The 25,918-nt window shown below is 50.5% G+C and overlaps 9 protein-coding genes across 9 annotated transcripts; 4 read left to right on the top strand and 5 right to left on the bottom strand.

Annotated features, from left to right (window-relative positions):
- Positions 1–581: 581 nt before the first annotated feature.
- On the top strand, positions 582–1,996 carry UREG_02595 (uncharacterized protein; the record flags this gene model as incomplete). The annotated part of the gene is made up of 4 exons (XM_002543033.1): positions 582–1,190; positions 1,369–1,511; positions 1,615–1,623; positions 1,774–1,996. 4 exons carry the CDS (start codon positions 582–584, stop codon positions 1,994–1,996), a joined length of 984 nt encoding a protein of 327 aa, XP_002543079.1.
- A 799-nt stretch (positions 1,997–2,795) lies between these two features.
- UREG_02594 (uncharacterized protein) lies at positions 2,796–4,799 on the bottom strand (the record flags this gene model as incomplete). The annotated part of the gene is made up of 3 exons (XM_002543032.1): positions 2,796–2,942; positions 2,995–3,042; positions 3,309–4,799. 3 exons carry the CDS (start codon positions 4,797–4,799, stop codon positions 2,796–2,798), a joined length of 1,686 nt encoding a protein of 561 aa, XP_002543078.1.
- Positions 4,800–6,466: 1,667 nt separating this feature from the next.
- UREG_02593 (26S protease regulatory subunit 8) lies at positions 6,467–7,767 on the bottom strand (the record flags this gene model as incomplete). Its single annotated transcript, XM_002543031.1, has 3 exons — positions 6,467–6,725; positions 6,793–7,468; positions 7,533–7,767. 3 exons carry the CDS (start codon positions 7,765–7,767, stop codon positions 6,467–6,469), a joined length of 1,170 nt encoding a protein of 389 aa, XP_002543077.1.
- Positions 7,768–8,513: 746 nt separating this feature from the next.
- Positions 8,514–12,073, top strand: UREG_02592 (uncharacterized protein; the record flags this gene model as incomplete). Its single annotated transcript, XM_002543030.1, has 6 exons — positions 8,514–8,670; positions 8,743–10,535; positions 10,594–11,511; positions 11,575–11,738; positions 11,824–11,891; positions 11,952–12,073. The coding sequence occupies 6 exons, from the start codon at positions 8,514–8,516 to the stop codon at positions 12,071–12,073; spliced, it is 3,222 nt and encodes a 1,073-aa protein (XP_002543076.1).
- Positions 12,074–12,344: 271 nt separating this feature from the next.
- UREG_02591 (uncharacterized protein) lies at positions 12,345–14,392 on the bottom strand (the record flags this gene model as incomplete). The annotated part of the gene is made up of 3 exons (XM_002543029.1): positions 12,345–13,400; positions 13,483–14,043; positions 14,174–14,392. 3 exons carry the CDS (start codon positions 14,390–14,392, stop codon positions 12,345–12,347), a joined length of 1,836 nt encoding a protein of 611 aa, XP_002543075.1.
- Positions 14,393–15,663: 1,271 nt separating this feature from the next.
- UREG_02590 (uncharacterized protein) lies at positions 15,664–16,233 on the top strand (the record flags this gene model as incomplete). The annotated part of the gene is made up of 1 exon (XM_002543028.1): positions 15,664–16,233. The coding sequence occupies one exon, from the start codon at positions 15,664–15,666 to the stop codon at positions 16,231–16,233; it is 570 nt and encodes a 189-aa protein (XP_002543074.1).
- Positions 16,234–16,871: 638 nt separating this feature from the next.
- On the bottom strand, positions 16,872–21,161 carry UREG_02589 (uncharacterized protein; the record flags this gene model as incomplete). Its single annotated transcript, XM_002543027.1, has 5 exons — positions 16,872–17,153; positions 17,209–19,310; positions 19,420–19,673; positions 19,694–20,252; positions 20,330–21,161. The coding sequence occupies 5 exons, from the start codon at positions 21,159–21,161 to the stop codon at positions 16,872–16,874; spliced, it is 4,029 nt and encodes a 1,342-aa protein (XP_002543073.1).
- A 648-nt stretch (positions 21,162–21,809) lies between these two features.
- Positions 21,810–23,564, bottom strand: UREG_02588 (uncharacterized protein; the record flags this gene model as incomplete). Its single annotated transcript, XM_002543026.1, has 2 exons — positions 21,810–22,544; positions 22,605–23,564. 2 exons carry the CDS (start codon positions 23,562–23,564, stop codon positions 21,810–21,812), a joined length of 1,695 nt encoding a protein of 564 aa, XP_002543072.1.
- A 1,390-nt stretch (positions 23,565–24,954) lies between these two features.
- On the top strand, positions 24,955–25,116 carry UREG_02587 (uncharacterized protein; the record flags this gene model as incomplete). The annotated part of the gene is made up of 1 exon (XM_002543025.1): positions 24,955–25,116. The coding sequence occupies one exon, from the start codon at positions 24,955–24,957 to the stop codon at positions 25,114–25,116; it is 162 nt and encodes a 53-aa protein (XP_002543071.1).
- Positions 25,117–25,918: the final 802 nt, after the last annotated feature.

Genomic DNA, 25,918 nt, shown 5'->3' with positions numbered 1-25,918 from the left:
TATGTATATTCATCCAATGAGATTTAGTTAACTTTTATTAATCGACCAATTGTATGCTGGCAGAGGTGGTAACACAAACCAATAATTTCCGCTTCATCCGCTTCTCGTCCTGATCACAAAACTCGCCGAGTCGCCGTATCAATCCAACGGGGATGTGTCGGATTCGACGGAGGAAGTTCTTGATGCTTTGCACAGTCGAGTAGCCGCAGGTCCTCTAGTCACATTGGACTCGGAAGAATCCAGCGACTCCCCCATGGTACCCTTGGCTAGACAAGAATCCAGGCCCAAACTACTCCCCCTTTTGATTTCATCATATTATTTCCTTCCCCTCCAAAGCTCCCGATGATACCCCCTTGAGTTTTACCATGAGGTCATTGCCTGCGTAGAGCGGATAGCCGTTTTCTTTTCGAGCTCCTTTGAAAGGCTTTGAAAGGAAAGGATAAGAAGCCCAGTCACCTCAGCAATTGCTCGCATGCTTTGAGAGCCCAAAGTCACTGTTTTTTTTTTTTTCTTTTTTTCAGTTTAATACTTCAAACCCCTACCGTGAAGGCCAGGGGCTCCCTTTTTTTTTTAAAAGGATCATGGTTGCTAGATTGAGGCCTCTGCCGTCTCGTGAATCGGTGCCTGGAGTGTTCAAACCTCTCAAATCCAGTTCCAGAATCCACAAATCCCGAAAACACGCGCCAGAGGCGCTGCCTGTTACTAACCATAGGTATGCAACGCGTCTTAATGCTGTCAACGTCGGCATCTTCGTCCCAAACGAGCTCGAGAAACCCATCCGCCGTGTGAGCAAGTCCTTAAGCCGATGCACGCCCGGACGAGTACGTCGTGGATCCCAAACCTGCCAGCAACTAAAAGCAAAGCTACGGGCCGCAGCTCAGAGATTAGAAGCTGCAAGTGCGAAAAATCCAAGAGCGAAATCTCGAGAATGTGTGATTTGCTTTGAGCGGAAGAAACTTGACCGCGCGGGTGAAAGCTTTCCGTATTTTGGAACTTGCAATCATGCACCCGAGGTCTGTGCAGAATGCGTCAAAACCCATGTTATAAACTGTCTAGAAACCCGCGTCGGCTTTCTTTGGGTGCAAGACGGACCGATGGTCGATTGGAGCAAGTGCACCTGTCTACAGTGTGACGCGGTCATTGACTTGGACGCCCTTATGCTCGGGCTATCTAAAGAGGACCTTGCACCTGTGAGTGCCTTACTGCGACATAAATGTCTACTAATGCACCCGCGGTGGTACCCCTGCCCAACGCCCAAATGCTACGGGGGTCGAGTCCGTCCACTGGAGAAGCATTTCGATCCCAAATACAACTGCAGAAATTGCGGTCAAGTATCCTGCTTACAGCACCATGCTCCATGGCATAAAGGGTATTCGTGCACGGCTTACGATTTATCGCATCCTGAAGCGCCCGAGCTCCGGTCCAGTCTTGAGATGGTTCGACAGTCGAGCAAGATGTGCCCGACACCAGGCTGCGGAGCAAGGATTGAAAAAACTGGAGGGTGTTCCTGGGTGTATTGTTGAGTTTCCCTCTTTCCCACACTCTGCTCTCCGCGATCCTCCCATTCTATTCTCGTTTGGTTGTTGATTAACTAATAATACATTATTGACTTAGGTCTTTTCTGTAAGAACGGATTTCACTGGACTCGAGTTGGATACGACGGAGACAACACTTTTGGTATTCACCAAACTACTACCTTTCCAACTCCAACCTGCGTCGTCACTTGGAAGCATGTTCCTGTAGAAGGGAAGAAGCTGATGGATCCTTTTACAGGTCAAACCCCTGCAGCTCAGCTCAACCATGGGCCAAACAGACATCCACTTTTGTCCTGACGACTTCCGAAAAAATAATCGTGGGCGTTTTGGCGAGTCAACATGCTCTGAGCGGGAAACTAAGCCTTAATCCTGTGGCAGTTTGCGGAACCGATGTCAAGCGTGGTAGTATTTATGGCCATGTGTCCAAGGCGAAACCAGACAAGTTGAATGAAGAGAGATAATTCTACCACGGCTTTAAACTGCGGTATTTGACCTATTTGATATTTTGATATTTTGTTGTTTGATGGAGCGAAGTAGACATTCCCCTTCCCACTTGTCTAAACCCTTGGGTAAACCCCAGAACCACAAGAACGCAACAAATACAAGGCCCCCCAGGTGCCAAATAAGAGTAGAGTGGAAAGAAGTAATAACACCGATATCGATCAATTATTAAAAACGAAACACTACTTCGCCGAAAAAATCCTAACCCGCCTGTATCGATATTCGGGCAAAAGATATCGATCTTGAGGGGAAAAAAAAGACCAACCGATATAGAATGGGCCCGGAAAATAAAACTGATGGGAGTATCATGCATAGGCATTGGACGTTAGGAGAGTCGTTAAAAAAATTAAAAAGAATTAATGTGTAAAAGTTGGAAAAAGTGAAGAGAAACTCGTCGTCGCTGGGAGTGGAGTGGAGGATTTCAGGGGGATAGAAAGTATAGAAAAAGGAAATAAAAAGCCTTTGGAGGCGGAGATCAGCTCTCGCGGGGTATACGGAGTATTGCCGCCGAGTTGGAAATTTGGTGTCTGTACTCCGTAATGGAGGAGAGATTTGTGAAATCTTCGACCTTGAAGGAATATCGCGAGCTTTCCGCGGTGTACTCCGTAGAGCTTGGCGTTTTGATATTTTAGCGGCGGAGAAGGCGCCGTGTAACATGATGTGTAGTGACTCCTTTGTCAGTATCGTTCGACGACATTTTATTGTTGCCGGTTTATGTTAGATCCTTCCGCCACGTCGAGGGGTATTACACCAGTCACACTACTCCGCATCAGTACGAGGATACCATGGAGCTGTTGGATCGCTGAGGCAAACCTTTGTTTCGGAGCAACCATCATTGTGATCCAAGCAGAATCCTCCTTGGCAGACGGTGCAAGTACGGATGACCTCAAGCATGCAGCGAGTGCACTAAAGTGTGTTAGAGATGTACGTATGGAAAGATACAGGGTATCTATCTTACCGTGGGTCCGCATTCCCAGCAATCTCTGGCAACGCATTGTCTCCGATGCTAGTTGAAAAAGTTAGCTTTTGATACCAAATAGATGCAGATCACGATAGGGGAGGAATCAGAGTCTATTGTCGAGACACTGTAATGCGGGGAAGGAGCGTGAGAAATGTAGAGGTAGCGCTCTAGCAAAGGGCAACGAGGCATACTCTTCATTTCCAGTTACATGGAAAGGTCCTGACGTAGAAACGGGGGGCAGTGTCCTCCCAGAACTCCGGTCACGGATCGACGAGGTGATTTCGACATTCAATACAGAGACCATCAAATACCTTTAACTCGTGTGCCTTTGATTGTTCCATTCCAGCGAACATCCCTGGCGGCTGAGATGCGGTGCCGGGGTTTCTGAGAATTTCAGGATCTTGCAGACAGTCGGAGCACCACCACCGGCTGCAGCGGCGACACAGGCGATTCCGGACGCAGTCCTCACATTGCATGATCAGCGAAGGCGTCTCATTCTTGTACACCGCGGGATTCTTGGCAGCGGTGATTCGGGAAGAATGCAACGGAGGAGGCGATAGCAGTGGGAAATACTCTTCCGGAGAGTGGCCCCAGACTGCCGGACCTTCGGGGACGGTGCCGCAGCCTTCGCACCCTCTTGGTCCAAGTGCAATAGTGGCGATGGCGGGCGGGAGATAGGGGCCTAACCGTTTGGGATTGTCGGAGGTATAGGAGTTCGGATCATGCCTCGGACTCCGGCAAAGAACAGCGTCGAAAGAGATGATGCCCTGGCAAAGCTGCACGGTTTGCGCCCATCCGTTGGTGATGGTATCCTTCAGCACCTGGCCAGAAGGCTTATACCAATCGTGTCGCCGGGCATCCTTTTCCTGGTCGTGAAGAGTGTGACGGGAGCGGTGACCGGGTTGAGGCTGGTCGGGCCGATGCCGCGCGCCAAGGGAAGCTGGGCGGGAGCACGACGGTTGATCGCAGTCCTTGCTGAAATGATAGATGCCCTTGACCCTTGGCATGCCCTTGGCACGACCGGGCCTCACCGCGTACTGCAATGCTTGCATCAGGTTGCGTTCGTTCAGGTTGAGACAGCCTCGGATCGACAGGATGGAAATGTTGAACTCGTCCGTCAGGACAATCTTGGCCACCAAGTTTGCCGGAACCGAAAGACCGTCCAGCACGAGGGTGCGGACATCTTGTAGGATCGCTCGTCGTCCCAGGTCGCCGAAAATGGCTGTGAGTGGCTGGGCATAGAATTCATCTTCAGTTTCCATCGAGGACGGGTCGTAGTTGTCTTCTAAACCACTGGAGGACACTGGCAGGGCACCTCTGCACTGTGTCAGGTCCAGATGGCGAAACACATAGGGCGTGTCCATGACAAGCGACCTCATCGTTTTGTTGGTCGACGCCAACGACAGCAACGATGCGACCGACATATAAGGCGCCAGATGGTCGATCACCAGGGAGTTTGACAAAATGTCCGACAGCGACGCGCCTCGCTGAGATGGCCTGCGGGCAGTCATGGTGCTATAGCGCACAAAGGTCTCGTCTAGCAAGGGCAGAAAGGAATGATTGTGTTGCTTGCGCGAGGCACAGCCGACCAAGTGAACCTTGTATGCTTCCATCGCACCGGCAGTGACGTCTTCGGCCACGGTGACAATAGGTTCAGCCTGAACCTGCTGCAATGCTGCGCGGGCCTTGACCAGCTCGGCTTCGAGCAGCTCGATGGTCGACTGCAGCACGACCGGCATCGCGCGGGCGTTGATGGGGTTAATAGCCGTCAGTAGAGTAGCCCATAGCTCCCCTTGTGCCATATCACCCTTGGCGTCAAAGCGGAATCAAGGAAGAAGAAGCAAACCGCGCCGAGTAGAAAGCAGCAGGGAAAACGGTCGCCAGCAAGTTGACGGCGCGCCCTTTTTTCAACTTGTTTGAGCGAGTGGGTGCTGATGGGCGTGATGTTGACGTAACTCAACCTGGCTCCAGGCCAGAAGCACGGTCAAGACTTGGAAAACAAGAAGCAGGGCGGGCAGCAGAAGAGGATCAACAGTCAAGAGGCAAGAATCGCGTATGAATCGAAGGAGTTGAGAGGGGAACGAGTGGTGGCGACGAGATATATTCTTCTTATTTAGGTTGATCAAGACTTCGCGGAAGAACAAAGCAATAACTAACTAACTATGGCTTGGGCTGCAGTGAGGGATAAAAAGCAATATAAAAGCTTAGTGGGAAAAGCAAGATAAGCGTAATGCGCAAAGGTAAGCAGAACGACGGGATCGTATTGGAGATGATTATCATTTTATTCCACCGGCCCTACGAGGATGAGATGGACGAGCGGCCCTGTTGCGGTGAGACAGACGAGAGATGGGCAACGTGGGCAACAGCCAGCAGGCTGGCGGAAGCTCCAGCTCGGCGTCCATACCAAGACCGATGATGCCTGTAGCTAAGCTCCTGGTGGAATGGTTTCATCTGAGCTTCTGAAGGTGAGGCGGTCGGCACTGGCTTGCTGCAACCCCCGTATTTCTGGACGCTTTATCACCTTCTCAAGCGTCTGGCGCTGCATAAACTTCAGCCTGTGCATGCAGCGACTCCATCCCGACCAGGACGTGGTTGGGGACGATGGATCCTGTTGAGCATGACGGGCATCAGGAATGAATCCCTTGAACTCATGCACAGCTGTGCGACAGGGATGCGTGCAATGACTAGAACCTCCTGGTCAGTCTCGCATGCAGGGCCCCTACAACTGACTAAACTAGTTAACGAGCTGCAACGCCGTATCTCGCTGCCGTCCAGACCCTCGGTGCGCGTTTTGGCGATGCTCAGAGGGTGGCATCACGCATGGGCTCGACGGCGGGCGATTGGGCCTGTGAAACTCCACTCCCTACATGCACAGTATCATCCAGGGAAGCACTGGAGGCGGGTTTGTTGATTTGATCACTGTCTCTCCCATGAACGCAAACTCGACCTTTGTTCTGCTTGCGTGTCCACTGTGAGAGCCATAGAAGTTAGAACCACTACACCCCTTGCCGCCCACCCCAGATCACCGACAACGCCTGGCAGGATAGATCGTCGCTGATGGAGAAAGGCACGCTGTGTGGAATACGTTCAGGAATTTCTTCTATTACATGGTTGGGCACGGATTTCTTGCATGCGCCTTTCGGCCTTGGGGAATCCGCGGGTTATGCCGCACAAGATGGTAGAAACACGCCAAAAACGCTGCGCGATGCCCATTACAGAACTGAGATAAGTGAATGCTGAAACTCTACAAGCGCCATGTGGACGATGGCGTAATGTACAGTGAGACGCCTGCCCCACAAACCGCCTGGTGTGAAGGAACACCCACGCATCCTGGTATATTCTGGCCTCCGCGGCAGCAAAACGAGTACCTTATCTCTGGTACATTGTCGTTCCCACCCTCCTATTATAGGACCGCGAGTATGACAGGACAGTCGCCGCAAAGAGAAGATCCATATACATCCGATGCTGCTTACTTCCACAGCTTTCCGAGACTGACCTCCTTGTCGTCGTGCTTGTTGAGGATCTTCGCCGTCGCGAGGTCAAAGTCTTCCTGCGTAACATGGACACGTCGCTCCCGTAGTGCATACATTCCTGCCTCTGTGCAGACACCCTTGAGCTCCGCACCCGAACACCCATTCATCTTTTCTGCAATCTTCGTCAAGTTGATCCCACGAGTCAGGTTCATCGAACGGGAGTGGATTCGAAGGATGTCGGCACGTGCCTCGACGCTATATGGACCCAACCGTAGTTAGACATCGGCGTTGGGAAAAGTGGCTTCAAAAGAGCACGACTTACCTTGGCGGGGGGAATTCAATCTTTCTGTCAATACGACCAGGTCTCAGAAGAGCAGGATCAAGGATGTCCAATCTGTTCGTGGCCATGATGACCTTGATGTTTTTCGTCGGTTCGAACCCGTCGAGCTGGTTGAGGAGCTCCAACATGGTACGCTGCACTTCGGAGTCTCCGCCGCTGCTACCCTCCACACGACTCGAGCCAATACTATCGATTTCGTCCATAAAAATGATGCTGGGGGCATGCTCCCTAGCCATGACGAAGAGCTCTCGGACCATCCTGCTGCCCTCACCGATGTACTTTTGCACCAGCTCCGAGCCGCTGACACGAATGAACTTGCAGTCGGTGTGGTGGGCGACGGCTCTCGCTAACAGTGTCTTCCCAGTACCCGGGGGCCCGTACAGGAGAACACCTTTCGGTTGTGCTATACCCAGGGACTCGAACAGCTCGGGGTGTTTTAGACCCAATTCAATCACTTCTTTTATTTCTTTTATTTGTTGGTCGAGACCTCCGATCATGTCGTATGTGCTGTCCGGTACTTTTTCTACCATCATGAGGGAGACGAGGGGATCGACAGACGAGGGTAGCATCTTCTCTAGTTTGTAGGAGTCGGACATCAAGGACACTCGTTTGCCAACCGTAAGCTTTGCTATGTCAACGCCATCGGCAACGTCGACGACTGTCCCCTCTTAGTATTCTGCACTTTTGCGAAAAAAAAGGGGAAACCGCAGAATCAGGCATACCATATTTGCCCTCTGGATGGACTTTGACCAGCACCTTTTTGGTTGACATCACCTTCACAACCTCTCCGACGTACGATCCAGGCTGCTGCAAAAGCCCCAATTCCTCCCGCAATAGCCGCACTCTCGAATTGTAATCATTTCTCTGAGCTTCTAACCGTCGCAAAACAGCTTGGCCCTTGATGATTTCGAGCTTCATGCTCTCGATCTTGTTGCGAAAGTAGTTGTCCAGCGCCATCTTGACGACGCTGACAGGGGACGAACTGGGCGAAAACGGCAGGGAATATGCTTGGAAATCAAGACGAATATGAGCTCGTCGTGTCGCGTGCGGTATCTAGGAAAAGGACACAGAGAATCCACAGAGAGGGCAAGGAGGCGAACTTGAACGCTCAACGAGCTGCTTGATTGCTGTTTGTTCTGCTGTTCAGGCGCGAAGCTTCAGGCTGGCTTAGTCATCGCCGCTGTGGCGAACGGCACTAGCCACAGCTATTCCGAGATAGGACTAGCGCACTCGGCTCCACGCGTTGGCGACCAAGCTGACGGCTGTTTGTCTTGTTTGCCTATGGCTTCATGACCTTTGCGCATCCACCACCAGCTGCTCGCGAGGTCATGCGGGACGGTGCCCGGACACCATACCAAAGCTGCTTCTTTATGAATCCTTGAGGGGCCCGCATCTGAGAGAAGGCAACCGTCTTCCTGTCACGTCGTCTCTAACAACGGGCCGTTTTGTGTGCAGCTTGAGCTACCTGCACAGTGGAACCGCGGTTAACTAGTTAGCATCTCAACGACACCAGCTGAACCATCCCTGCTACACGTCTGTAGTCTTCTCGAGAAGTATCGACCAAGTACCGTCTACATCGGCTCTGATATGCATGCCTCGACGTTTGCGTACGGAATAAGTGCTTTTGTTTTTCGTTCACCAACTGCGACCCTTGCTGTGCCACTTCCTGGCTGAAGCACTTGAGCTTATGCCTAGTTCACACCATGGCTTCACACAGCGGTGATCGTGATGCTGGGCACGAAACGCCTCGCTCATCTGCGACATCTCCTGCGAAATCTTATACCCCCGCTGCTCAAATGGGCGGCGAGGGACAAGGCAGCTCTTCCAGCGACCTAACCCAAGGAGGTTCGCGACCTCGAGGTACCTATGGTGGGATTTAGCTTACACCCGCTCGATTTTGATCGCATATGTTAGCTAATTGCTTGGATATAGGTACCATCGATTACACCCCAGCCCTACGCTCAGAAGGTGGCTCCGAGCAGCAAAGCTTTCGCGCATCTTCCAGTGCCCATGACGTTCCACGAAGCCCAGTCCTTGGACCGGAAAATTTTGAAAGGACCCCAAAAAAACCTACCTTGCGGCGTGCTTCATCCAAGCCCTACAGAGGTCAGGAATTCTCCGTCGACGATGATGCCACCGAATATGAAGAGGATTACGCTTTAAGACAGGCAGCTGTCTCCTCGCGAACCGGGGCCAGGTCACATGGTACGCTAAGGCGGAGGCTCAATGTCGCCGGCCCTCCTTTGCAACGGGTTGAATCAGGAGACGAAGACCAGACGAACGAGCCTGGTGATATTGATGCTACGGAATCTCCTGACAACGATGTTGCTGACGACAACGGTGACGAAGACGATGGAAGTACCAGTGATGCCGAGAGCTTCACTCTCAAGGATCGCCAGCAGGCAATCAACCAAACTCATCCATTTGGTATCAGGATCTGGAAACCTGCGTTATATAAAAAGTTCCGTTCGGTCGAAAAGACCGCAGAAGGGGACATCCATTCTGCGCCTGGGGAAGCTGTTAATAACCTAATCTTTACAGTCAACCTTTTATGGATGATCTTCTTTGGCTGGTGGCTGGCTTTGGCGACATTGCTTGGAGCCTGTGCTTGCTTCTTGGTGGGTTTCTCACCCGATGCCATTGCTTACGGAAAGATATTTTACGGTCTTTCAGGATACCTGCTGTATCCTTTTGGATCTTTCGTCCGTCTTCAGTCTGACGAAAACTATGCTGAAGAAGATGAAGGAGAAGGACGAAGCATCAGCGAGTATGAGCAATGGCAGAGTGGGGATCTAGAGCACGGCAGGCTGTTCTTCGGTCCCGTCGGGCCCAGGTCATTGGTCGGCCGCCGGAGAAATAGCCTGGACTCGGCTGGTGAGTACGAAAGTCTCCTGGGGCGACCAGCCAGAGGCCAGCGCTCCGATAGCCCAATGCACAAGAACAAACGCCGTTTTTTTGGCCGAGGGGAATGGACTTTCGGAAGAGCCATGTTTTATGGTGTTTTCTATTTGCTGGTTGCCCCTCTTATGCTTCTCGTGTCTTTGACCTGCTGGATGCTGGTCTTCTGGATACCAATGGGACGCGTGATGATCATCCTTTTACATCATCTACGTCGGCATCCTCTTGCCCTATCTTTCCATTTGGACAACACGTACTCCAGGAACCCAACCCACCCGCATTCATCCATCTTGCTTTGCACTTACCGAGCAGCTGGCATTAAGTATTGGAAGTACACGGTTGATGGAACCAACATATTCTTCATTAACCTCTTGGGAGTCGTCGTGTTTACCATCCTGGACTATTGGATCTTGCATCGGAGCCTTCAAATCGAGTCCTGGGTAACTAACACAGGCCTGATATTTATGCTTGCCCTTCTTTCAATCATCCCTCTGGCTTACTTTATCGGACAGGCTGTAGCGTCCATCTCAGCTCAGTCATCAATGGGTCTCGGTGCGGCCATAAATGCCTTTTTCTCGACCGTTGTTGAGGTTTATTTATACTGCGTTGCCCTCACTGAGGGTAAAGCCAGACTTGTGGAAGGAAGTATTGTTGGCAGCATATTTGCCGGTATCCTCTTCCTGCCTGGATTATCTATGTGTTTTGGTGCCATCAAACGAAAAACACAACGATTCAATGTCAAGTCCGCTGGTGTTACTTCAACGATGCTTTTGTTCGCTACGATTGCCGCGTTTGGCCCAACTTTATTCTATCAGATTTATGGAAGTGTGAGTACCCAGTCTTTTCGCGTTTTTAGTTGGCGTGAAGCTCACGCTCCTCTTGCAGCACGAACTCTATTGCCATCCATGTTCATCCTCGAATAGTCCCACTAACAGAGACTGCCGTCGATGCTATTTCTCTGAGATTCCTTCGACGAAAAACAAATTCTTCCTCAAGGCGGTACAGCCATATTCCTGGTTTGCTGCTACACTGCTATTCCTCTGCTATGTCATTGGTCTTTGGTTTACCTTGCGCACTCATGCGGCACTAATCTGGTCCACTGACTTAGATGAGAAAAAGCATCCCCATCCTCAAGACTTTGGGGGTTCTTTCCTAGGGCCGAAGGCACAAGGTACTGTCAACGGGCGTCAATTAGCCCATGGAAATTACCCCAAAGGGTCAATTCGAGAGTCCCAACTATACGCTCGAATTCTAGGGCAATCCTTGAAGCAAATCGGCCTATCTCGAGGCAATGATGATATTCCGGGGCAGCCAAAGCATCAAACAACCGATGATGAAGCTTCCATTCCTCATGTTGTCCCTCCCAAGAGTAAGGAACCCCGTACACTGAATCTAAGGCTACCAGGTCTATCTGAAGAGCAAAACGAACTATTTGTTCGCCAAGTCACCGAAGTAGCGGCTACAGCTGCTACCGTTGCTGCTCGCGACGCGGTCAAGCATCCACGGAAACCCTCTGCTACTCCTCATGCCCTGAAACCTGCGGGTGGGCCACCTGGTAATGCTCCTGAAGAGGCCAATGAAGCTGCCGTGTTCACGGAGCCGCATACCCCTGGCGGACACGATGCACCCAACTGGAGCAAGGCAAAGAGCTCAGTAATTCTACTCGGGGCAACCCTACTTTATGCGGTTATTGCAGAGATCCTAGTGAATACAGTTGATGTGGTTCTCGAAAGTGTTGATATAGATGAAAAGTTCTTGGGAATTACATTGTTTGCGCTGGTTCCCAACACGACAGAGTTTTTGGTGGGTTCCAATCGTCCTTCCCACATCCATAAAGGGTGAAAGTGCTAATCGCAGCACTTGTAGAATGCCATCTCCTTTGCGATGAATGGCAATATCGCTTTATCTATGGAAATCGGTTCCGCATATGCTCTTCAAGTTTGCCTTTTGCAGATTCCTGCTCTCGTGTTATTCAGCGCTATTCACACCAACTTCGTGGAACAGGCGGAGATTCTCAGCCATAGTTTCAAGTAAGCCCACTCGTATCCTTTCTTCGCGTTATTGTTTCGCTTTTTTCTCTCCAGAAAAGCTAATCTAATCTTAACTTCAAAACAGTCTAATTTTCCCGCAATGGGACATGATCACCGTGATTCTCTGCGTCTTCTTACTTTCGTACGTCTACGGTGAGGGCAAAAGCAACTATTTCAAGGGCTCCATTTTACTGCTTACGTATCTGTTTGTAGTTATGGGGTTCTTCCTGACAAGGTATAATACCATGGAGGCGAACGGTGTTGATCGATTTGATACGCTGGCTTTGGGGAAGGGCAGCGTGCCTTTGACTTCTTCAGGTAGTGGCGAAGCGTGATTTTTATATTTCTCCTCTGCAAGATATTACTAATACAAAGATGGGTTGATGATGTTGGGAGGTGGATGGGTTTGTACCGTTACAACTGGGGATGGACTGGAAGGTCCACACATACTGATGTTGCAGAAGGGGGCTTCTTGAGATATAATGTTTAGTCTGTAGCATTACTAGCATCCTTGTAAATTCATCCCTAGCCTTTCTTGTCTCATTCAACGAATCTATGGAAATAAAAAAGTGTCGCGCATCTTAACGGGATAATATGTAGGGATTCCTAAGCTCCCCATCCCTTGATCGCCTCGTCCACGCTGTTCCTGTACTCCTGTTGCTTGTAGCACTGCTCCAAAAACACCTTGTACTTCACCTCCAGCAACGCCTTCTCGGACTTATCCTTGGTCGGATGCACCGCTTTGCCAGGCTTGCTCATACGGTCCATGATATCCCACAGATCCTCTGTCTTGCCGTCTTTATCTGCGCTAGCGGCTTTGGCACCGAGCATGGCTGCACCGTGGCAAACCGCTGCGTGTACGTACCGGGGTATTAACACGGGCATGTCGCATGCGGATGCAATAAGGGACATGAGAATGTCGTTCTGGCACTGGGAGCCAGACATGAATATGGACGTGATATTGTGGCCCGCTTTGTTCATAGTTTCGACGATCTGGCGAGTCTGGAGGGCGATAAATTCCAGTGTCGCGTAGTAATAAAGTGCGAGTCCGCTGACTGATTTATCGCTTGATAGTCCAATGACAGAGCCAGACATGTTGGGATCAGCAACGGGTGAACGGTTGCCAAATAAATCTCCGTAGAAGAAGAAATGACGGCCTAGATAGGAGATAGTGGGAGCATTGGATTCAGAGACGAGTTCCTTCAGGTGTTCATTCAAGTAGTCGTAGATGTTTGTGTGGTAGGATTCAGCGACTGAAAGTGCTTGGTTGAATGCAGGATGGGTTTCAATAACGTGTTTTAGCAGTTCGCCAGTCGCTGACTGCCCTCCTTCAGCCATCCAATAACCCGGGATAATGGTATCACGGTATGGGCCCCAGACACCCGGCACGAAGACTGGGTTGGGAGACATAGCGAGATGGCATGTTGACGTTCCGGCCACAGCAGCCAAGCGAGTGAATGCTTGTGACTTGTCATTTTTGGCCGCATCAGAGCTCAATAGATCAGCGCTTAACTGAACTTTGGCACCGACAGTGCCAATCCATCCAGCATATGCATCGATAACGCCGCTTCCTACCGCAATCCCAGCGGGCAGACCGAGTTCACTGGCGGCCTTTTCGCAAAGAGTGCCAACTAGCTCCCCTGCACTGAGATATTCTCCATTCTATGATGATGTTAGTTCAAAATTACACATATTGAGGGCGACTAGCACGTTCTATGGGGTCCTCCAGAGAACATAAACTCACCTGGCCGTTGATGCCGCCCATTCGTTTGAAACCGTCCTCTGCAAGTTCCCCCAGGCCAATATTATTAAGGAAATCCTCTTGCCAGCCTTTGACACTACCATCAACGCCGACCGGAACGTAGCCTTGCTTGCAAACGACACTACAGAAGCTTCTCTTTTCGTTCCCTGTGGCTAGGTGGGTCAGGGCATCAGCTAGATCGTAGAATTTGCACTTGTCAAAAAGCTCTTTCGGCATGTTGTTCTTAAGCCAAAGCACTTTGGGAATCTCCATCTCAATGGACATTTTCCCTCCAACATAGCGAAGGAGATTGTGTCCTGTGGCATTGATCTTTTCGGTTTCTTCGACGGGTCGATGATCCAGCCAAAGAATGATATTGCGATCGGTGTCGAAATTTGGCCCCGTCACGGAGACGGGCTCGTCACTATCTTCGGCGAACACAGCCAAAGAGCATGTAGCGTCGAAACCAATGCCCTTTATGGAGCCTGGATTAATGTTATGCTGGCTAATGGCGCGTTGTACTGAGATGCAGATACAGCGCCATATATCAGTAGTAGATTGTTCCTGCATGCAAGTGGTCAGCAAATACTAGTACTGGGTAGGTAGATGACAATCCGAAGCAAGTGTGGGAATATAAAAACGGGATGGACGAGCCATGGGAGGTGGAAGACAAGAAATCGAGAAGAATACTCACGTAGTACCCTTGTTGAGGCTGCCATAAACCAATGTTTTCCGACGCCAAACCCACGATATTACCTTTATCATCGATGATACAAGCTCTGGCACTGCCAGTCCCTACATCCACACCGATGTAGTGGTCCATCTGGACGCTGATCTCATTTCGAGGGTCCATGCTCGCCTGCCTTGACGACGCCTGCCGGGAGGAACGACGGTAGGGGAGAGATGTAGTCATTGTGAAGGAGGGTGGGAGACCGGGCTTTGTAGCTCAGTTGAGGGTTCGAGATTGAGTTGGCCAGAGCGGCTGCCGGAAGCTAGGTTGGAAAGGTGCCGTGGACCACTGGCTGCCAAGTTTATGTAGAACTGCGATTGAATTGTCAGAACAACTGTCTCGAAGTACGTACATACGAGCTTTGAGCAACCTTGGGTCAGGGGGGTCAGGAGGACGCGGGAGGGCGAGATCAGGGCACAATTCGCCCAGGGAACTTCCACGACTACTCTGTCCTACGTACCTTTGTAGCTTCAGCGTTGGGACTATCTTTTCCACGTTCACCACAACTGGTAGCCGACGTTTTCTGTTGTCTCGAGAGGGACCAGCTTGCTCCAGTCGTGGGTGAAATGACTGCTGCTGTCGATGATCGTTTGATGTGAAAAGAAATTATCGTGACTTTTGTTCTGCCAGGTCGGCGGATGAGAGATTTGAATCTCGCAAACTCGGTGGATGCGGGCATCAGGTTCCACATCTCTCTTCGAAGCTTATCTCTGCCAACGTCGAGTGAACTGCGCTCTACCAGACCACTGGCTCTCTACACAAAGCTCCTGCATGCGACTGGGATGAAGCCCAGGCGGTCCCCATCAAGACGCTGAGTTCCCAATGCCCAAATGTGAATCAAAGGCACACATCATCACTACACCTGCATTTGCGTTGCATCCAAGGCCCCAGTCAAGTTCAATGCCGGTCACGCACGACAATTGATGTTATCTAGAGCCAATGCCACGAGCCCAGGCTGCCAGCGGGACTTCCCAATCCATCGTCTCCGGAGTGCGTTCTCCGAACTCGCTGCGTGCGGCGATGTGGACCAGCTTCCCCACCTCCATGCCCTGACACCTCAGCCGATCAGCGGCAAAAATGCGTTCAGATGACCCACAAGCGGAGGCGCGAGGCAAGGCTGGAACTCAAACAAGCCCAATCACAAGTCCATAGCCTCGAAACCACTCCTCGTGCCCCCGGGGAAGTGTGCGAGATATCCCCAGGGAGCCAACAATGAGCAGTGGTTGCGGCTGCATTATGTAATATCGGCACCCTCGGATTATCTATTCCACCGGATACCGATATAATACAATAAATTACGATGTTGTACTAGACTAGTCCGCAAATAAGATAGCGTCCTGGGTATCGTGCTTACTAATAACGTCGATAGCTCTCGCGATTGCGCTTCAACGACCGTCAATCAGACATGCTCCAAGCGATCTCAGCAGCCAGTTAGGCTGTTCATATCCGCCAGAATGCTTTGGCTTCAAGCGCTCTGGCTGCTTCTTTTCTCCGCCCTCTCATTCTTTCAATCGTCCGTCCTCGCCTCGTCTTCCACCTCCTCCCAGACCATCGATATCTTTTACTGGCCTCTCTCCGCCGCTTCACCTGCACAACCCTCTAAGCTCGCCGAAATATCCTACGACCCAATTACACTCCAGTCCTCCGTCCGCTCGTATACCCCGCCCTCTCCCACGCAATCAAACAACGAGCTCCTACGCGTCGGCCTCTTCACTGATCAAACCCGAAAGCACTGGGTGGGAAGCTTGTCGTCATTTTCAGTGTTTAGTAACAGCACCATTATTCCGTCATTGAGCTTGTATCTTAGCCCCGAGAATGAAGTCTACAACGTCGCGGTTTCCCCCGCGGCTTTAGGGACCGGAGGAAAGAATCAAAAGCTCAATGTGGAATTTGTTGGATCAACTCCTGCGCCCACGCCGCATTTGAATAGGCCCATTGTGGTGAGGCAAGATGGTGAGGAGGTTGAACAAGTTGGCGAGAAATCGCTTCTTCAAAAGTATGGTTTTACGTTTCCCGGCCGGTGAATTGAGAGTTAACTAGGTCTTTTCTTAGGTATTGGTGGGCAATCCCCATTGTATTATTCTTGGTGATGGGCGGGGGAGGCGAGGGAAGATAAACCGGCCTTGCATGGTAATACCCACATTCATCCCAGAAACTCCTACCTAAGTCTTGAATTATATGGATTGGTTTGCTCCAGAACTGAAAACTATGTTTCACCCTCTAAGGACGAAACTAGGGCGTCAAATCCGCTATCGCTGTTTGTATTCGTCAGACATTCCAATGATATCTATCAGTTTTTATCTTTTACCCTAATTTATTTTTCTTCTTTGGAGTTGCATGAACAAAATTAATGGAAGCATATTTGGCTCCACCCCCAAATTTACCTCAATTTTCGTACATTCTTGCCCTTTTTTTTACGGCTAGGCTCAGAACCTCGAGTAAATGTCCGCTCCTCGCTTTTGAAAGGTGTTTCTGCGCTTTGTTCGGCCCCAAAATAGCTTTTAACCACAGGTTCTGTCAGTTGAGATTCAACAACCTCATGCTCCGTAACCGATAGTTGAGATGAGCTACAACAGGGCGATGGTGGTGTATTATCGACCAATCCATTTACCGACGGTTCATTGTCAATTGTGCTATCGAAACTTCCTGTGCCAGGGTGTTATTATATCTGTTTAAAAGAAGACGAGCCAGTTATCCACAAACCTGGATCTCTATGGAACGCCAAACGCGTGAGAATCTGCAATCCAGACCTAAGACGTTCCAGCTTTTCTAAATTACGCCTTCGCTCAATCTTTGATTCTTCCGTTTCTGCCGCAATGGTTTCCAGGGCTTTATCGTCAAGAGTTAGGGCAACTTCAGGGGTAAATATCCTAGGCAGCTCTGCAAGGACGCATCGCTCAATTGCCAAAACGGCAAAGTTGTCCACGAGAACTTTCATCGCTACCTACAATATGTACGTTAGGCCAATTTAAACTGTGTGGATTTTTTCAGCTACTAACCTTATAGTACGCCTCCATGCAGTGTACCGCTTCTGAGGCCGCATAACGATCCATGTCATATTCTGTCACCCTGTTCAGGCTCGAGATGAGGTCTTCAACGTTGTGCGATCCGGTTATGAACCCACCGCTCCCAAATATGCTGCGTAGTTTATCGGCTAAGACGCTATGGGTTTGTGCTTGGCGAATCTTTTGGAGATTCTCTATGAAATAGTGGTTATAGGTGATCGGGTGGCTTTTCGTATATGGCCAAAGAATCTCCGCAATTTTATCATTCAGCCGGTTCGCACATTTTTCCATGGCTGGCCCGATTATTTCAACCATGAGAGCCTGTTGCGTTGCGTCATCCGAGCAGTACGCTAGTGCTACCTTCAAGAATTCCCTGGTCGCTTTTAATATCTTCTCGGCATAGTTCTGCACGATCTGGTCCCAGCGACTCGCATGCTCAAAGAATAGGTCACCAATAACGAGAGGGTTAAAAGTGCCGGGCAACTCCCTTGCCCTATTTTGCTTCATCAGTTCGCATACTTCCTTGATAAAATCGGTCCTCGTGATCTGCGGCGGAAGAGCGAACGGCTCTGGCTGGACGCCATCCTCCACAATGGTCGTTTTCTGTCCCCTTTGTCGCATTTCAGATGAGAAATCAGTCAAGGTATTGCGTACAACGGCACGTAGGCGACGGCTGGAGTCTCCTACGGAGCGTGCATCGCCGAAGAAATCATGACTATAAACCCCGTCGATAGCAGCCTGGATCAGAGAAGTAAACGTCTGGCTGACGCGAGCCAGATGCAGTCGCTGTTCCTGGCTAGTCGACCGCGGTTCCCCCAGTTTAGCCAGGGTTCGTTCGCAGCCTGCAATGCCATCGCTCACATCCTTTGTCAAATTCGGCAACTCAGAGATAATCTGATCCCGTAGCACCGCGCTCAAACGAGGTTTCAAAGCTTCGATACCCAAGATCGACGATGGAAGGGCAGTCCACACCCCTTGAGAGAAAAATTGTTTCTCCAGCTCATTCCGTTCCTGAGCGCTGTATCCTTTTGTCTTATAGTCACGGTTCCGCAGCACATGCCAGCCAAGCCGGAACACTACGTTTTCGTTCCTGGCCAGAGCGACAAAATCACGTTCGTTATCTGAGCCCTCAGGAAGCATATCCGGCTTTGTGATAATTCCCAGTGTCCGTCGTCCTCCCAGGTCATGATTTCGTGCAAGTTTGGTCACAACCTGAACGGCTAGGTCATTACTCGCAGAGACCACGGCAAGTATGATGCTGCGACGGTTGGCCATGTATGAGTTCACAAGCGACGATATCATCGCGACGTCGAGTGTCGAATGCTGGCGTGTCTCGGAGTGAACGACTCCTGGCAAGTCAACAAGAGTTAGATGTGATTGACGGGGTCCGCAGATTTCCACTCGAAGAATATCATCGCTGATAGATTTCATGTCGGTATCAAGGCCCATCACTTTCTTTGCAGCCTCGATAATCGAAGGGACATCTTCAGTGTGTGCAATAGGTGCACTGAATGCCGCCAACTTTTTCTTCTCCTCCTCCGACCTCTCTGCCCCAGGTATGATTTCCACAGTCACCTTTTCTTCAGCTGCTCGGCGTAAGATAAGTTCAGTTGCGAATTGCGTGCAGAGATTCTCCTTGGCAGGGAATCTGATTCCAGAGACAGCTTCCAAAACGGAGCTCTTCCCCGACGACTGGTCACCGCAAACGATGAGTTGAGGTAGATGAACGTAACGACTGACTCCTTGAGATCGAAGCAGGTCAATCACGTTGAGTAATTCGCCATGGTCTTTTGATTGTAGGAGAATCTGCGGCTGCAGATCATTGGCATGGGATTCCATCGTAGCAAGGGCCCAAAGAGCTGAGGGTATGAAGGAAAATATGGCAGCAAAGACTCCGAGCCAGAAGGTGAAAAGTTTTCCAAGGCAGCCCAGTGGTTTTAAAAGGGGACTCCCGCCGGAGTTCTCCGGGTATTCGCCCATGGATAGACATGATGCGGCCGGCATGTTTGGGAAGAGCAGTGTTTCCATGGTAACCGTAACGATGCTAAAAAGACAGCTCAAAAAGAATCCAACCAGTATACTGTACTTTGTCCTGACTTTTATCCTTTTTCGAACTCAGCCAGTTGAAGTACTACACTCCGTCCACTCCAAAGTCTTGAGATCTTGCATCATCCTCTAATCCAGCAGAGTCTCTACTCATCTCACCCGCTTCAACCTTATCTTCCATGTCCAGCAACTTCTTTACCTTGAATCCCCTCCCAGCCGGTCCAAGATCCCATTTCATCAACCCCTTATCCGTCAGTGCAATCAGCTCATCCTCAGACCGCGAAAATTGCAGACTAAAACACACCGCCCCAGGCTGGAGGATCACAGGCTTTAACTCGACTACGCCATCCGCCGATTTCATATGCTGCGGATAGTACTCCCACTCATCGCCCTGATCGCCCTCGAGGATGACTCTGGGATTCAAAGCCCACACGTAGACCACATTCCAGTTTGCGATTGCGATACGCTTCCCTCTGGGAGATGTGGCGACGACTCCGGAAAGGGAGTCGTTGCGCTTCTGATAGCCCCATAGGCGAGCGACGACGGGCCACCGGTTGAAACGTCTGCCCCGGTCGAGGTTTGGAACGTGCCCACAGCGATTAGCGCGGGCAGATGGCTTCGGAGCGGAGCAAGCACGCAACCGTCCCTTTTCTCCACGGGATGGGTTCCGATGCCGAGAGCAAGGTATTTCCAGTGGCAGTAGTCACGGTTGTTCTGTGGCCGCGTCTCGTGGGTGCAATAAAACGGGACACCAATCGAGAATGGGATGAATCTTTGATTGAAGCTGGCATTACAAACATTGCGTGTCCAGTGGAGTGATTCCGGGCTTGTAGAGTTTGGAGCAGGCAAATTCACATATCTGTTGTATAACGTGGTCGATGACTGATAATAAAGAACCTGGCTTGCGTGATCATTCAGATCGATCCGAACAATAGATGGAATAACCCCAAGCTCGGATTCCGACGTGAGCCGTGTTGATTGATAAGTTAAAACTACTTGCATGTTAGTTTTGAATACTCCGCTGAGAAAATATAACTGGACGGGAATGGGGACTCGGAAGTCTACTTACAGATATTCGCAGGGTCTTCTGTAACATCGCCGTGAACTGGTATAGTATGTAAAAGGATCATCCTATCAGCATAGACGATGTCATGTTCCCACGCTATCGCAACCGTTGATAAATCCCAAACATCCACGGCAGTTGGGTGATAGCCTTGCACATCCCTAAACGCCGCGAACGTAACTCGTGGCACTTTCGCCGGCTCCGACGCGTGGTGATAAATGATCAAATGATAACCAGCGGTCTTGAACGGCCTAGTCGCCTCTTCCACGAACGGGTGCACGCGTTCCGTTTCGGCCTCGCCGGGCAGCTGGATCGGTTCATATTTCTGCAGTACCGCGACAGATCCGTCTCTGCAAAAGACCGCTTTGACGATCTTCACGCGTCCAGGGCGTTCGTAGGGCGCCTCGAGGATGTTCCGTAGCTTGGCCTCTCCAGACTGGATGTGGTACAGCAGCACGCGACTCCCGCCCTTTTCGACTAGCGCAGCATTGGGATCTTTGCCCTCACGCAGCGCAGAGGCGCAGTTGTCGATGATGCCGGTCTTGAAGATATAATTGGTCAGGTCGGAGTGGAAGTTGGCGCCGTACAGGTGCTCTGCGGTTCTTGCTTTGAGGATGAGAAACAATTCCTCGGTCGACAGGGAGTCGAGGGATGTTTGGAGGCCGGGGGTTTTCCTCAGGTGGGTAAAGACTACCTCGCGACACGACGAAGCGAGGTCGTAGATTGTGCGGCACGTTCGTGATAGTTGAAGAAAGCTTGGAGTCGAGCAATGCAGCAGAATCAGCTGGAGCAGCTCTGCGGGGAGGTCAAGCAGCTCCAAGTTTCCCGGCTGATACATGGTAGCAATTCGAATTTACGTGCAAATTGCAAAGAGTGTTTTCAAGTGAGAGGCCTGGTCCAAAAGGCCTCGTTGGCAGGCGTGGCGCTTTTTATATTCCTCACGCTCGCGAGGCGATGTTCACAGGCAGACACCGTCTGGTGGTGTGATTGGGTCGCCCAGCCCCAGCGCGCCTCAAGAGTGCAAGGCAGCAGGCAGCCCTGATGCGAGACTGTCTGGACAAATAGATGCTTTGATCTTTCGATTCTACAGAAGAGGCGGAAATTGCTGAATCCGACTGAATGACGTGTATTCAAAACAGTCAACTCCCTGAAACCTAAGCTATATAGATAAACTAATACGAAACCAGACGATCTGTTTTAACCAGCTGAAAAAACAAAATAAAAGCCCAGAAAACGCACCAATGCGGAAACCGATAGGAAATCTAGTTTCATCAGGTCATCAATCAATGCTATCTTGTCATCAGGCGTTTCTGCCAATTCGAGTTGGCGCTGTGAGCTACAGGGGAAGTCTGTGAACCTCTGTAGCCTCGGCCAACATCTTCATAGTCATAGTGGGTTCGATTCCTTCTCTCCACTTCCCCCAAGGACAAAAGATGCCCTTGAGGTGAAGTAATATCATGTTAAGTCAACACTGCCTGACGGTTTATCAGTTGTGGTCTTTATATTCGGGCTGGGACGCCAGCCATTCTAGAATAGTTTCATAGCATAATACAAACTGCTTCAAGCTCTGCACCATGCTTAGTCGCTGGCACCGGAAGTCTTCGACTGTGCTGGCGATCAGGTCGATATCATCACGATAGACCCAATCAGCCTCGCCTCGAGCACGCTTCTTTTGCCGTTTAAGCATGTCAAGGACGCTGTCCACCGTGCAGAATGTCCCGGTTCGGCCACACCCTGCGCTGCAGTGAACAATGATTTTGCGTGGATTAGGGGACTCCGGCTCAGAGAGAGAGAACCCTGGTCGTCTACCATTACTGGCGTCGGAGAGCTTGTTTGCTTCTTCAATGACCCGAAGCAGATGACCTGGCTGGGCAGTGCCAAAATCTGGCCAGTTTGAATACTGCAACTGCGTCACCTCTCGCATGGGCTCAAATGGTTTCGAGGTGTGGATCAATGTAAGGTGCCGAATAATCATGTACAGGTTGTCTGGCGGGTGGGGTCCTGTAGATTCTCGTCGACTGTGGGTTCGTTTGTTGGGAGAAAGTGGTGAAGTCTGTTTGGCTTCTAGAGGAACTTTGTATTCGCTCATCATCGTCACCTGCAAGGGACCGTAGGTCGCCGATTTCCAATAGGGGTGGCACTTGACCTGTGGACCTTCGGATTCCGCGGTCAACATTAGAATTAACCGGGAATCCTGTTCCCAAACGACGTGCCAAAAATCCTAAGTCCGATTGTTAGTTATCTAGCCGTGGAGCTAACGATGGTCACGGTTTGTACTCACATTGAATGTGCTGGGAAGAGGAGCTTGAGTAGCAATGTAAAGCTTATTCGACCGAGTAGCTTTCACATAACTGGCGTTGATATAGTCGCAGCTACCTTGTCCCTCAGCCCCTAATTTAACACGGCAATGCTCCCAAGGATAAATGTTGTTATATCGGTTCTTACTACCCTTTTCAATTCCTGCGATGCGATATGATGCCTTTGGGTTGTTATTGGAGCTGTATGTCTTGGGATCCGACAATGCTTCCTCCATGCGGGCCTTTTCCGCTTTTTCGATATTTAGAAATTTGGCGGATAGCAACTTGCCACGATCGCGACTGTCTGACGCATTCGAGAGCCACAGAGGTAATGATCGCCTTGCTTGCTCTGTCAGGGAACGCGGTAATTTGACAGGAATTTGTCCAACGCCATCCACCAACTCTGTATTCTGGCGAATGTTGCTATACATCGGGTTGGCTGAGTGTGTAGATTGAGGAATAAAACACCCGCCAGATATAGATGGGGCTCCGGGCAACGTCAATCCAATAGATAAAGGCTGCCTCGTCGACGGTGCAGCACCAGGATCTTTCCCCTTCTCAATCAAATCAGGGAACTGTGCAGAAAACTGCAAGAAACCTCCTCGCAAAATTAAAGGCTCACCCTTCCAACCTTCGTTTGTGAATTTTTTAAGAACATTCACTAACATCGATGCATCCTTGAGTAGTGAAGTGCCAGCATCATACACAATAATGTTGGTTCTATTTGGCCATGTGGTGAATTTCCTTTTCTCATCACCTGCAAGAGTATCTTTAATCTTTTCTGTATTAAAAGACGGCCTTTTGAGTAGAGTCGTAGGAATGCACAAATTCAAGGACCCTTTGATTCTACCTTCGGAAAACTGCGGGTAAGGGCGTACATCCAATATCAATGTCACACTAGCATGGCAAAGCAGTAAATCTTTGCAGGTCTGACTCGAAATCATTTTTACGCCGCCATCATCGACAGACGCCGGTGAGGTTTCACACCGTTGAAGGCGTGGTCCACTAGGACTGAAGGAGGGCAGCGATGGTGTAGACGAGGTAGAAAGGTTGCCGCGATTAGATATATGAATTGGGGCGGGATCTGGGGCGCGAATCGTGGGGATTGCTGACTGTGGTGGCCCGAAAGAACGTCGTATCGGAGACATTAGCGGCGGACCTTCTTTCTGAAGCAGCCTTGGCCTTTCTGTTGTCACTCCGCTGTTGGGATTTTCGGACTCGGGATTCCAACTCCGCGCAGGATCACTGCCAAACGGCGTGGTAGCTAGGCTCGTGAGCTTCCCACCATCGTTGTGCTGTGTGGACAATAAATTCGAGCTTTGCCAACTGGCAGGGAGTAGATTTGGCCCTTCCCATCGGGTCGGTGAGTCCGGTCCTGGCATGGATGGAAAGGGCCTTGAACCCTTCCCATAAACACCGGGATGACCTAGTGAGGGGGTGTCCCGAGATATTTGTTGGGGTAAATGGACATGTATTGTAGCATTGCTGGCGATATTGAAATAGCTAGGACTTGCATCCCGGAACTGTTGTTGATCCAATTTTGTTCCACTGAAGAAAGGAGTGGCGACCTGGCCTGCGGAAGGAGGAGGGGTGGCGGCTTCTGGTCTTCCGCCAGGAGTGGTTGAAGGCCGGCCTCCAGGGCTCCATGATCCTGATGGTGAAGGCATTGAAACGGTAGTTGTAGACATGCTGGGCAACTGATACAAACGCCGTTTCCGACAACTTTCCTTAGGGAAAAATATAATGCAGGTGGGATATTAATCCCGTCGCCATATTTCCCCTCGACAGCTAACCGCAGTGGAGTATTAACCTGATTTTTCAATCTCGTATGGACTGATTGCCAGAAGTCAGGTGAGGCTGGGCCTAGACTCCAGGTCGAATGGGCCTGAAGGAGGGGGTCAGATATCAGGGATCCTGTTTCAGAAAGAGATGGCCAATCGTTTTAAGCTGGTGATGGACAGTCGCGACCAGGCTGACTTACAAGCCAGCACAAGTCTCTTTGCTTTTGTTTCCAGGGGCGGAAGGTCTTGCGTGACGGGCAGGGGGGACTTGGACGACACGTCAAAAGACAGGGAGGACTGATGGACTGGAGTATGTCGATTAGCAAAGGAAGATCAACGAGAGGCTAAGAGTTATAAAGGGACGAAACAAGACAGGCGATAGCTTGCCACGGCTAAGAGTTCAATGAATCAAAAATTATGAATGATGTTGTGTGTATAGCAAGTTGGTGGTGTGGTGCGGGCGTGGAAGTTAGCGGTCGCTCAGGATCGGGGCCGCTTATGACGTGATGCCGAAAGTTGCGCTGGATAGCCAGGCCTGGCCACTGTCGCCACTATGAACAACCACCAACCACCAACCGCCTGGCATTCGGGACGCAGGAACCCAGGAAATCGACGTGAAGACAGCGAGGAGAAGGAGAAGACTGTCATACCAGGAATGGCCACTGTTGTCATTCAGGAGCCATACTTGCGGTCACCCGTTCTCCTCGCTCTTTGACGATGCGTGCTTCAACTTACGGATCAAAGTCTGTGGAAGGAGAAGAACAAGTCCCCTCCGTAATACTCTTTCGAGACTCTCTGCTCGAAAGGCAGAGACGTGAGGCCAGAGAAGACCACGGAGTAAAGTTTCAGATCGTGCGACAATTTATGAACCAACAGCCCACAGCGACAAAGCGAAGTTGACGGGCAGCAAAAGAGATTTTCGGCAGGGAAATGCGAAAGGGGAGCGAAGGACGTCGAAAGGGCCTTGGGTGGTCGGGTTACATAATCAGGGGGATACGCTGTTAGTAATCGGAAGTTTGTCCCAGTGTGTCGTCATTGCTGGCAATTCCTGTCCATGGCGATTCGGTTCCGACAATGGTGAAAGGACGGAGAATTTCGGTCCTTGTGCTGGTTGACCCCATGACGATAACACGGCGTTGCCCCGTCCCCACCCCTTCCAGATGTGAATGACTCGAGAGATTCCCCCGCGGGGAAATGTGCCTGTTGTCTGTGATGCCCTCTTTTCCCCATAGCAATGGGCCCGAAGTCATGGGTAGGTTCTTGATATCACCAGCGCACATGAAAAAGATCCGTAGGTGCTTCCTCGCGGGCAGAGGTGATTTCTCAAGGCTAGAATGACGCCATTGATATGCTGTGCAACAAAGAATGGGACAACAATAAATCAGTTATTATTGTGAGTGTATGCTTTCATCTTCAAGCCTGCAGCAAATCTACCAAGTCTAGAGCCTCTGAAAGACTTCTCTTTCCCTATACAGCCAATACTCTGGAACTCTAACATAAATCTGTGTGCATAGCTC

The sequence above is a fragment of the Uncinocarpus reesii genome, genomic scaffold (assembly GCF_000003515.1).
Source record: "Uncinocarpus reesii 1704 scaffold_1 genomic scaffold, whole genome shotgun sequence".
NCBI lineage: Eukaryota > Fungi > Ascomycota > Eurotiomycetes > Onygenales > Onygenaceae > Uncinocarpus > Uncinocarpus reesii.
The sequence above is the reverse complement of the archived record's forward strand: the minus strand, read 5'-3'. Positions and strand labels throughout refer to the sequence as shown.